The sequence below is a fragment of the Callithrix jacchus genome, chromosome 2 (genome assembly GCF_049354715.1).
Source record: "Callithrix jacchus isolate 240 chromosome 2, calJac240_pri, whole genome shotgun sequence".
Taxonomy (NCBI): Eukaryota; Metazoa; Chordata; class Mammalia; order Primates; family Cebidae; genus Callithrix; species Callithrix jacchus.
Window position 1 is genome coordinate 44,963,275 of NC_133503.1, and position 12,824 is coordinate 44,976,098.

General features: G+C 40.7%; 1 protein-coding gene across 9 annotated transcripts in view; it reads left to right on the forward strand.

The window, feature by feature from the left end:
* The first annotated feature begins 3,853 nt into the window (after window positions 1-3,853).
* The window catches only part of TCERG1 (transcription elongation regulator 1), a 62,375-nt gene continuing 53,404 nt past the window's right edge, over window positions 3,854-12,824 (forward strand). For all 9 annotated transcript variants that reach the window (XR_615980.5, XR_013531397.1, XR_013531398.1 and 6 more), the window contains exons 1-2: window positions 3,854-3,937; window positions 11,216-11,441. Coding sequence is in view for 4 of the 9 variants with exons in the window: in XM_008987135.5 (XP_008985383.4) it covers window positions 3,879-3,937; window positions 11,216-11,441 (285 nt within the window). In the remaining 5 variants the exon portion in view is untranslated. The remainder of the gene's footprint in view (window positions 3,938-11,215; window positions 11,442-12,824) is intronic.

Consider the following 12,824-nt stretch of genomic DNA (forward strand, 5'->3'; position numbering starts at 1 on the left):
ATTTGGTCTCTTAAAAGACACACTGAGGCCGGGCGCAGTGGCTCAGGCCCGTAATCCCAGCACTCTGGGAGGCCGAGGAGGCCAGACCATGAGGTCAGGAGTTCAAGACCAGCCTGGCCAATATGGTGAAACCCCGTCTCTACCAAAAATACAAAAATTATCTGGGCATAGTGGCCTGTGCCTGTAGCCCCATCTATCAGGAGGCTGAGGCAGAAGAACTGCTTGAACCCAGGAGGTGGAGGTTGCAGGTTGCAGTGAGCTGAGAAGGTGCCACTGCACTCCAGCCTACTCAACAGAGTGAGACTCCATCTCAGAACAAACAAACAAACAAACAAACAAACAAACAAACAAACAAACAAAAAGGTGCACTGAATCTCTTCAATTCCTTTTTCATTTTGATTTAATAAAATGGTTCATTTTATTGTGTAGACATAGTTCAGGTCAGATATTGCAATATGTTGTATACAACTACTGAGCTCAAAGTACCTGAATTTCAAGGACATATTTATGGGGATATACTATACCAATGAAATAATGAAATATATATATATATATACACACACACACATACACATATATGATTATCATATATATGTGATAGATTTACATATGTATACACTTTATTTAAAAGATTATATAATGTAAATATCTCAAAGTATATTTAGATATAAATAACATAATGAAAACTATTAGATAATAACATTTTTAGTACCTGCAAGGAGTTTCTTCAGACTGACAGTTTGTTTTCATCTTTTTTTTTTTTTTGTTAGGTGGAGTCTCACTCTGTGACCCAGGCTGGAGTGAAATGGTATGATCTTGGCTCACTGCAACCTCCACCTCCTGGGTTCAAGCGATTCTCCTGCCTCAGCCTCTCAAGTAGCTGGGACCACACCACCATGGTGCTTGCCACCACGCCCAGTTAATTTTTGTATTTTCTTTTACTAGAGACGGGGTTTCATCATGTTGGCTAGAAGGGTCTCAAAATCCTGACCTCAGTTGATCCACCTGCCTTGGCCTCCCAAAGTGCTGGGATTGTAAGCCACTGTGCCTGGCCTGTTTTCATCTTTTATCTATGCTAGTGACTCACTTTCTATGAAGTATCCATTTTGAATTTAATTTTTCAGTAGGAATTAGTTTGTAATGAACCATCTATACCAGTATTACCTTAAGAATAGTTGGCCAGAACTTGGGGGTACATGCTGACATTGAAAAAGGGATCTAACCCCCACTTTTAATGAAACTGTAGTTTGTTCAAATGTCATATCATTTTTTTCTTTTTTAAGACAGTGTCTCACTCTGTATCCTAGGCTTGAGTGCAGTGGTGCAATTACAGCTCACAGTAGCCTCACCCTGCTGGGTACAAGCGGTCCTCCCACCTCTGCCTCCCAAGTAGCTGGGACCACAGTCATGCATTACAACACCTGGTTAATATTTTAAATTTTTTGTAGAGATGGGGTGTCATCATTTTGCTCAGGCTGGTTTCAAACTCCTGAACTCAAGCAGTCCTCCCCACTTGGCCTCCCAAAGTACCGGGATCATAGGCCTGAGGCATCACACCTAGCCTCAAATGTCATATCTTTAACAAAATTTTCACCATGCTTTCCTTGTCCAATTACTCATGCTCAGAACTGTGTGAAGCCTTTATCGTGATTTATCATATTTAATTGATTTTGAATATTTAACTGGAGTTCAGTATAGAATGGTGTTTTTAAATTAAAATATAATTCACATAAAATGCAATTCACCTTTTATAGTATACAATTTGACTGTGTGCAGTGGCTCACGCCTGTAATCCCAGCACTTTGGGAGGCCAATGTGGGCAGATCACTTGAGCTCAGAGGTTCGAGGCTAGCCTGGCCAACATGGCAAAACCCCATCTCTACCACAAATATAAAAAATTAGCTGGATGTGGTGGTGCAGGCCTGTGGTCCCACCTACTTGGGCGGCTGAAGTGTGAGGCTCGCTTGAGCCTAGGAGGCGGAGGTTGCAGTAAGCTGATAGCATGTCACCGCACTCCAGCCTGGGCAAGAGAGTGAGACTCCTTCTCAAAATAAGTAAGTAAGTAAATAAATAAATAGTATACAGTTCAATGGGTTTTAGTGTATTCACAAAGTTGCACAGCCATCAGCACTAATTCCAGAACATTTTTATCATCCAAGAAGAAATTCCGTATCCATTAGCAGTCACTTCCAATTCCTCACAACCCTCTACTTCCTGGAAACCACTGTTCTGCTTTCTGTCTGCATGAATTTGCCTGAAATGCAATGTAATTTCATCACATTTCATGTAAATGGAATCATACAACAGGTGATCTTTTTGTATCTGGCTTTTTATGTCTGGATAATATTTCATTGTACAGTTATACCATATTTTTTAACCATTCATCAGCTGATGGTCATTGGGTTATTACAATACTTTTTGGCTATTATGAACAATGCTGCTGTGAACACTTGTGCACACGATTTTATGTGGATCCAATTATTTAGGCTCATAGTATTTAAGAGTGGTGCTTTGCTACCACGCTGCCTGCAGTTAGACCAGCCTCTGCTATTTAGTAGCTGTGTGACCTTGGGCAAGTTAATTAACTTCTCTGTGCCTCAAGCTCATTATAAACAGTGACTATGTTACCACCTCTTACTGATTTTTGAATTGTGAAAGAGCTCACATATGGGAAGTATTTAGATCAGCATTTGCTACATGGTTAGGTCCAAGTAAAATTTATCTATTAGTATTATTTTAATATTTTGAGGACGTTAAGAGAAGGGCTTATCTTCATTGTGCCTTTGAAACCCCAAAGCCTACACTTTTATTTATTAATTAGAAAAACGAAATAAATACTCAGAATTGTTTGGTATTCCAGGTGTGCTAATTTCAGACGGTACATTTTGAGGTCGAGGGAGAGATGCGAAAGCTGTAAATCGCTAAGAGGCTTGCCTTCTCCAACTTATCTTTCTTTCTTTTTTTTTCCGTAGTCTCGCTCTGTCTCCCAGGCTGGAGCGCAGTGGCTCGATGTCTCTCGGCTCACAGCAACCTCTGCCTCCTGAGTTCAAGCAATTCCCTGCCTCAGCCTCCCAAGTAGCTGGGATTACAGGTGCCCGCCACCACGCCCGGCTAATTTTTGAAGTTTTAGTAGAGACGGAGTTTCATTATCTTGGCCAGGCTGATCTTGAACTTCTGACCTTGTGATCCACCCACCTCGGCCTCCCAAAGTGCTGGGATTACAGGCGTGAGCCACCACCCCGGCCCAATTTACCTTTCTTAATGCAGCAACTCAGAACACCTATTCACTTGCAACTATTTAGTATAATTTGGGAGATATTCTTGTAATGAATAATATTATTTAATAACATGGATATAGACTAGACTTCCATATAGCTAGGATATAGCTACTGTATAGCTAGGATATAGCGGCTTTCCACAGCAACTGTGCGATTGGTTTAGGGGCGGCCGAGGTCGATTTTGATTGGCTTGTCCAGTGGAAATGCTCTCTGACGGAGCTACTACTGGCCAATATGGCTCCACAATTGGCTGTCCTGGAAGCCGACAGACACGTGGCTACCGCAGGCTGAGATGAACGTGGGAGGACCTAGTTCTGCTTACCGCGAGAGGGCACCGGCGGATTCCTCGCTGCTAAAATCTCATTTCCCATAAAGCCCCCGAGCCACCAATCAACTAGCTGTCTTCATACCGCTTTCAAAGTCGGCGGGCCCCTTGCCCAGTAGCAAAAAAGATATCGCCCTCATCTCGAAGATTGATGGGAAGATTGACCAATTATGTCCCAGATCCCTGTTATCACCGCCTCTCTCGTTAGGGATTGACGATTTTTCTAGCCAATAGGGGACGCCGGGTCGGCGGGTGGATGAACGCGGCTCTCTGTAATGGCGGAGCGTGGTGGGGACGGGGGCGACGGTGAGCGATTCAACCCGGGGGAGCTCAGGTAAGGGACGCTGCCTACCCTCACATCTCGGGTCACGAGAGCCCCAGAGGCTAGGCCTGCTGTGTGGAGATCCAGGGCAGACGGTGGGCAGCAGAGCCGCGGCGGCCCTGGGCCGGGACCGCATGGGGTTTAAGAAGGGGGAAGGGGAAGGTGGCTTGAATGAGAGCCGGGCCCGGGGCTGGGCCACGGCCTCCTGGGCGTTCTCGGGCTTCTCCCTAGTGCTTTTTCGGGGCTCCGCTGCCCCTCGCGGCCTGCAGCCTGCCGGCCGGGCCCGGTACTCCCGCCTTTGGGCCCCGCCTCAGCCGCGTGTCGCCTCTGTCTCGGCCGACCTGAGTCCGTCCCCCGGCGGCGCTCCGCTGCGGGCCTGGTTTTCCTTATCGACTTCCCTGCACTCCGCAGTTACTTTCCCGGGACCCCTTGCCACTTTTGGCTAAGCCTTCTCCACGCCCTCCGCGGCTCTTTGGGCTCCCCACGTTTGCCCTTTCATTTCATCCCCTACGTCGCTTGTCTTTCTTGAGTTGGCTTTTCTTCCTTTTTTCATCCCTTTATTCCTTATTCTGTAGTTGTGAGTAACAACAACAGTAGCAACCGCTTGTTAGGCACTTACTGTGTGCCAGTAAACCCTTTACTTAGGTTTGTCTCATTTAATCCTCACAACCACCCTTTGGAGTAGTTGCTATTTCCATTTTGCAGGCCACAGACCAGAGGGGTCTTCATTTGTTACTCACCCATCTTACGGGTGAGATAACTGAGCCTCGTGGAGGTTGAGTCAGTAGAATTAAGATTGCATAGGTGGATTTGTGGCTCCAGGAAGTGGCTGGAACTCAGGCAGTCAGGTTTCAGAGCCTGCAATCTCGATCGGCATTCTATTCGTCTACTACTCATGCCATTTCCCTGAGCAGTGCAGTGACTTTTTTACCCTGGAACCTCAATGCCTATGAATTTGTAATTAAAATTTGGTAAAATAAGAGTGACCTGGAGAAATCTGTTGGTTACTGGTTTTTGTGGAAAAGAGGAGTTACGTTTTATGCGTATTTGGTACTTTTTTTTTTTTTTGGATGGGAGAAATAGCATTTCAGATGTTCAGCTCCCATTCTGAATTGTGCTATTGTCAACATTTGAAAATGAAAAAAAGCAGTGTAGATTATGAAGACTCTGTTCATACTGTCTAGAGCTTAAGATGAAATTGTGTAAGGAAATGGGTATTGTTATTCAAGGTTTTAGAGGAAGAAAATGCCTTTCGGATTCTGAATGGTCGCACATACAGATCCCTACTTTGGCAGGAATGAAATGTCTTATTTCAGAGACGAATCTGAAATCCTTTAAACTCCATATGTATACCGGATTAATGAGTGATCAAGCTGAATTGTCAGGATCTTTCAATATTAGTGATGCCAAGTTTATTCCTGATTTCCGTCTTAAAGGGAGTTTACTTAGCTAATTTCAGATGAATTTATTAGGGAACATTATTTCGCGTTTTAAAAAGTATCTTTCTAAAGCTTTACTTTTAAAAAAGGCTTTATTAATAAAGCTGTTTATACTTTATTAATAGTCTAGACACTGTGGCAAAACTGATTTGAATAGGGCTTCAGTTTGCAAATGAATTTGCCCTGTAGCAAATATTTTATACCATAGCCTCTTGGATTGGAAGTTGCTTGCAGAGCATACTGTACAAATCTTTATTTTAGCATTTCTCATGAAATTAGGTGTTTTTGTGGCCTCTTTGATGGCAGAAGTTGGGGCTTAATCTTTGTCTTTGTATCCTGAATGTACTTCATGGTATGTCTGTCATAACTGCCTGGCAAATGAGATGTTCAGTAGTTATGTTGCAAATAAACGAAGACAGGAGATTTAGAGATACTTCTCTTATTGGGCTGACGTTTATTGTGTGCTGCTCTGTGTGACAGTTACTGACCTAGGTGCTGGCAGTAGTGCCCAGAACCAGACCAGAAAAAGATGTTTATCCTGAAGGTGCTTCCAGCTTAAGTAAGAGCCATCTCAACTGTAAACGAAATCAACCCCATCAAATGATTAAATATGCCTGTAAGTGTGAAGTGACTTATACAAGGTCACTGGGTAGTTGGCAGGGTCTAGACTAAATCCCATGTCTCCTCACTCACAGTTCATATGATTTGCCCCCCCATATATCAGTAGCATTTTAAAAATTTCTTGCCCCTCCAACTATAGTATTGTCTTTACCATTAAAGAGATTGCATATCTGGAAAGAGTACTTCTATTATAGAAAAATGCGTGGTTTGCATTTTGATGATCTTGTTAAATATTTTTGTTCTTTGTATTCATGCAATTAGGCTTTTGTTTTTCAGAAAGGTTGTAAGTAGTAGGAATGCAAATCACGATAGATGGAAAATTTATAGACATTCCAAATGCCATTAAGGTGACTCCCAGAGTCTTTTGTATAGATCCTTTACCTAGGGCCTTTGTTTATCTATTAGTACTTAAGATGCTTTTGCAATCTAAATTTCCTTATCTCTAAAATGAGAATAAGAATATTCTGGTGTTATCACTGACTAGCTGCCTTAAGAGAATTATTTTTTGGTGGTACCATTTCCTCTGTAAAAATGGTGCCAAACTTAATTATTGAGCTGTAATGAGGATTAAGAGTTAATATAGTTAATGTCTCTATAACCGTGCTGCTGGTATATAGGAACTTTACTGTCACTATTAAAACAATAATGTGTTTTAATGTGTTGCAACAGTATACTAAAGGGAACCATGTACTAGTGGCTAAAGATAATACAGAAGTAAATGAGAGATTTCTTCATAGCATTTATCATAATTGAAAACTCAAATTGGGGATAATGAGCCTGAGAGGGCCTGGAGAGGCTAGAAGTGGGAAAGCAGTTTGAAGTGACATTTGAACTTAACGCTGAATAGTGAGAAGGAGCTAGTTATGTGAAAATCTGAGGAAGAACATGCCAGGCATTGAGAACAGGAGCAGAGGCTTCAGAGTAATAAACTTTGTATTTGTATTTAAAGGAAAAGACTAGAGTTTGTGGAAGGGTTAACATGGGCCAGGTAATACAGGACCTGGTAATAATAATATAGTAATAATAGCTAACATTATTACTAAAATACTATTTAACACTTACCAGTACTATTACTGTACTAATGTTACAGAAACAGTAATAATAGCTAGTAACTTAGATAACACTTAAGTGCTAAGCACTATTCCAGGTACTTTATTGGCTCATTTAATCTTCACTACAGGTTCTGGTGAGGTTGTTGTGATGAAGCAGTATAATATAAAGAGCTCAGCCCATGTTCTGCACATAATTAAGAAAATGGCAACTTTCAGGCTATTCAAGAAAGAAATTATGTGAATTTTGTCACCATTTTAGTATCTGACTTTTGGAAAACATCACAATAGTGAAATGGCTTTTACAGATAAACACTGCTAGGTTTTGTGAGGGAATGAAAGTAATGATAGTTGAAGTAGTTTACTGTGTACTGGGTACCACCCTAAATGTTTCACAAGGATTATCTCATTGAACAGAGCTATCAGATACCTTTTATTTCTGTTCCTTACTCATTCACATCTGAGGAAACTCAGAAATTATGTAACTAGCCTAACAACAAAAGGCAGAGTCCTAATAAGGCTTTTTTATGGTTCTGGATGTTAAATGCATAACTTTATGCTGTAACCAGGAAGTATGAAACTGTACAAAAATGAATACTGTAGATTTTTTGAAAAAAGGAGAGGCAGGTAGAAAGAAAAATCTAAGAGTATGGTGCATTATTAACTCAAGCCTGAAACAGAGTGTCTTTCATTGGTGGTTAACTCTTTTTTTTTTTTTTGACCCAAAATGTTGGACATTCCTTCAGTAACAGTAGCCTCTGTCTTTTGGGGGTTGTGTATAATTTGAAAAAGACCTTCTGATTATTTTGATACAATCCATATGCCTCTTTTTTTTTTTGAGACAGCCTCTTGCTCTATTGCCCAGGCTGAAATGCAGTGGCGTGATCTCAGCTCACTGCAGCCTCCACCTCCCAGGTTTCTTCTGTTCTCCTGCCTCAGCCTCCCAAGTAGCTGGGATTACAGACATGCGCCACCACGCCTGGCTAATTTTGTATATTTAGTAGAGATGGGGTTTCACCATTTGGCCAGGCTGGTCTTGAACTCCTGATGTCAGGTGATCCGCCCACCTTGGCCTCCCAAAGTGCTAGGATTACAGGCATGAGCCACTGCACCAGCCGTATTACTTTTTAACTCATATTTTCTAACCTTTGGTTTGTAGAATCCTTTGCAAATTTAATTAAATATACTTGGTTTAGTAGTTCTGGACTTGTTTACAATCCTGGCGTAACAAGGATTATACTTGTATCCCTAGCACATAGATCTGTAACAAGGATTACACCAGGACTGTAAACAAGTCCAGATTCATTCTTTTTTTTATTTTTAATTAAAAAATTTTTTTAAGAGTCTGCTCTGTTGCCCAGGCTGGAGTGCAGTGGTCCAATCTTGGCTCACTGCAACCTCTGCCTCCCAGGGTTCAAGTGATTCTCATGCCTCAACCTCTCAAGTAGCTGGGGCTACAGGAGTACACCACCATGCTTGGCTAATTTTTGTATTTTTAACAGAGACAGGGTTTTGCCATGTTGGCCAGGCTGGTCTCGAACTCCTGGCTTCAAGTGATCCACCTGCCTCTGCCTCCCAAAATGCTGAGATTACATGTGTGAGCCACTGCTCCTGGCCTAAATTGGTTCTCTATTAGGATTTTTTTGGGTGTGTGTCAGAATTGAACTATGTAAATTTAGAGAAAGTTCAAAGGGTAATCTGTAAGCAGAGGGTTGAATAATGTCAGAAAGTTGAAATGGCCCAGTAAGGAGAAACTATAAGAATAGGATTATCTTCAAATATATGAAGAATATAATTGTTTATTTCTCTCTTGAGGACAGAAATGCAGATTTTATATATAGTGTAGATGTATAGTAGATGCTGGGAGTACCATGATAGGTGCTCAGTAAATGAATGAAATTGTAAAAATAATTTTTTAAAGATCCTACATATCCGACTTGATAGTTTGGGTACAATATCACCTAGGTATTCATTGGTTTATGCAACAAATAGTAATATTAATATTCAGCCCTGCTGTGTACAGATCTATGTGCTAGGGATACAGGAATGAACAGAATTCCTACTCTGAAGGAACATTTGCCTGTGTTTGAATTTATTTTGTTTATTTATTTTTGAGACAGAGTCTTGCTCTGTTGCCAAGGCTGGAGTGCAGTGCCGTGATCTTGTTTCACTGCAACCTCCACCTCCTGGGCTCAAGCAATTCTCCCACCTCAGCCTCTAAGGTACCTGAGATTACAGGTGTGTACTACCGTGGCCGGCTAATTTTTTTGTATTTTTCTAGAGATGGGCTTCCACCATGTTGGCCAGGTTGATCTTGAACTTCTGACTTCGAAAGATCCGCCTGCCTTGGCCACTAGAGTGCTGGGATTATAGGCCTGAGCCACCGTGGGCAGCCTGAATCCTGGCTTTAATACTGAACCAGTTATGTGGCCTTGTGCAAGTGACTTCTTTGCTTTAGTTTTTTCTCTATAAACTGAGATTAAGAATAATATCCATCTATGAGGGTTGTTTGAATGATTAAGAGAGTTAATATTTGAAAGGAGCTTAGAGCACCGCCTGGTTCATAGTAAGCACTTTTAAGAGTTAATAATTCTCTTACAAAAGCACTTGGGGAAAGAGATAGATAATACTATCTTGTGTGATATTACTTATTTGCTTAAATCCTATGGAGAAAGTACATTAGGGTGATGAGAATGAGGGGTGGTGGGGCAGTGTGCCCTGCAGGAAAAGGGCTTTCCCTTTAGATGGAGACTACTAGTGATTGCCTAAGGTCGCCCCTCCCTCTTTAAAAACTTTGTATTTGGAAGTAAGTTCAAACTTACAGAATGTGGCAAAAATAAAGCTATGTTAATATTTTACCTTTTCTGCTTTACCATTTGGGTGCATACTCACATCCTCTTTGTTATTCTGAACTGTGAGGGTAAGATACATAGACCTATGACTTTTTATCCCTCAATACTTCAGTGTGTGTTTTCTAAGAATAGAGTTACTAATTTGCTTAACTACAGCCCAATTATCAACTTCAAAGATTTGTAATGATATAATACTTTAATCAGTTGTGCATATTCCAGTGTTGTTAGTTGATCCAGTAATGTCCTGCAAGGGATTTCCTCCTGTTAGTACAGAATCCAGTCTAGAGTTAAAATTGTGTTGTTATTGGCCTAGCACAGTGGCTCACGCATGTAACATCAGCACTTTGGGAGGCTGAGGTGTGCAGATTGCCTGAGGTCAGGAGTTTGAGATCAGCCTTGCCAATGAGGTGAAACCCTGTATCTACAAAAACAAAACAAAACAAAACAAAACCTGTGTTAATGTCTTGTTAACCTTCTTTAATCTGGAGCATTTCTTTGTCTTTTATGGATAACATTGATATTTCTGAAGAATACACATCCCCCCTTTACTAGAAAGATCATTTCTTCCTTATTCTGTGTGTCTGACATTTTCCTCATTATTAGATTGAGGTTATACATTCTTGACTGGAGTAGGTGATGTTGTGTCCCTCTCAGTCACATATTATCTGTCTATCCTTCATAGATGATAATTAGTTTTGATCACCTGGTCAAGGTATTGCCCAATTTCCATATTACGTAGTTTTTGTTTCTTTTTCATCCTCCCTTGCAACTTTAAACATCATGTAGGTAGATACTTTAAGACCCCATCCAGATAACCTTCTTGTCTAAATTTGTGCTGAGATTCAGCATCCATTGATCATTCATCCAAACTAGGTCATCCATTGGTGTATTTTTTTTTTTTTTGAGATGGAGTCTTGCTCTGTCGCCCAGGCTGGGGTGCAGTGGCACAGTCTTGGTTCACTGTGACCTCTGTCTCCCGGGTTCCAGTGATTTTCCTGCCTCAGCCTCCCGAGTAGCTGGAATTAAGGTGTGTGCCTCCATGCCTGGCTAATTTTAGTAGAGATGGGGTTTCACCATGTTGGCCAGGCTGGTTTCAAACTCCTGACCTCAGGTGATCGCCCACCTCAGTCTCCCAAAGTGCTGGGATTACCAGCATGAGCCACCACACCTGGCCCATTGATGTAGTCTTTATCATGTTGGTTGCAAAATGATGACTTTCCAAATTCCACCTAGACTTAAGAACCTTTTAAATTTGATGTAATTAGAAATCAGTAGCAACACATTTGTAATTTTAAGAAAGAAAAATTTCTTTCTTTCTTTCCCATACAGGATGGCCCAACAGCAGGCCTTGAGGTTCCGAGGTCCAGCTCCCCCACCAAATGCAGTGATGCGAGGCCCACCACCACTGATGCGGCCTCCTCCACCTTTTGGTATGATGCGAGGCCCTCCTCCACCACCACGGCCCCCCTTTGGACGTCCTCCTTTTGATCCTAATATGCCGCCAATGCCTCCTCCAGGAGGGATACCTCCACCTATGGGCCCTCCACACCTCCAGGTAAAGAATGTAGAGGTTGCCATTTCTTTGTTGGCATCATTATCAATATTATATATGGGTTTTGACTTAAAAGCTTATATTCTTATATAGTTTCAGTTTATAGGAAAATGGGGAACTAAAGAGAAGATCCATATATTGATATTTTGCTTCTAAAGCAGTGGTAGCAGTAATTACTTTGAAAATTCAGAATGGGACTTTAGACAGTGATAAGAAGTATGTGTATAACATCAGGATTCAATAGTTTTTACCCACCTCTCTGAATTGGCTTTGGTAATGTATCTTCTATATGGGAAATGAAGTTTGAAATCTTAATATAGTTTTGAGTGGAGAAAATGTATTTTCAATGTGTATGTTGCCAGCAAGTCTCAAGTTATATGTATTATTCCTGAGTAATTCTCCCCAGAAATGATGCCTAGGATAGAATCTAGAAAGTGACAGCAAACACATTTTGTAAGCACATAGTTGATTTTTTTTGCTCCCCTGGGGCGGGCAGGGAGGGGAGGAAATAGGATTATCTTATGATTTTTGAGAAATATTTGTTATGGAATTTTTTTAAAATAAAAATACTTGTGGTATTTTAATCTGGAGCCTATGTCCCTCTCCAGTGTATCTAGACTTTTTGTCTGAAGTGAGGTCATGAAGATAGCAACTGTCAGATATCTCATTTTGGGATTGTATTCTTTTTATTTGAGTATGTATCTATGTTTTCTTAGTTTAGCCTATATAATTCTGAAACCAAATAAATATAGTGGTATCGTCTGCCTTCCATTAGTTTAGACAATGAGGAAAGAATTATACTAAAAATAGAAAAAGGCAATGATGTGCTATTTAAGTGATGTTAACTCAGGTTAGATAGGGTTGTGGTTATGGAACAGGCATGTTTTAATACTTTGCTCAATAATTTTATGGCCTTCCTAATAACGAATAGCCTCTCCTTTAAACACACTGTTAAGTGGTTTTATACTTGATTCAAAGTTAGAATAAGAAATAGCTTTTTAACTTACTCATCTGGTATAACCTGTAACGTGTGAATTTGTTCTGATTTGTGCCTTTAAGAGTTAAACATACTTGTGGAATATTATAAAATGTAATGGACTGATGTAACCCTCTCATTGAAATATATCAAATGTGCTGAAATACTCTCTTATGTTACACTTTTCTTGGTCTTGGATAATTGTGTGGCTTTATATTGAATCCAAGTGATTTCCAGCTGAGGGCTTGTGAAACATATTTAGAATAGGTATTTTATATAACATGGATCTAGTGTGCTGATGCTTGAAAGATACTCAACTGAATCCAACACATATTAGAGTGTGGGAAAGAAATTTTTAGGAAAATAAAGTACAGCTTCACATTACTAGCATAGTTTCAGTTCCATTATCC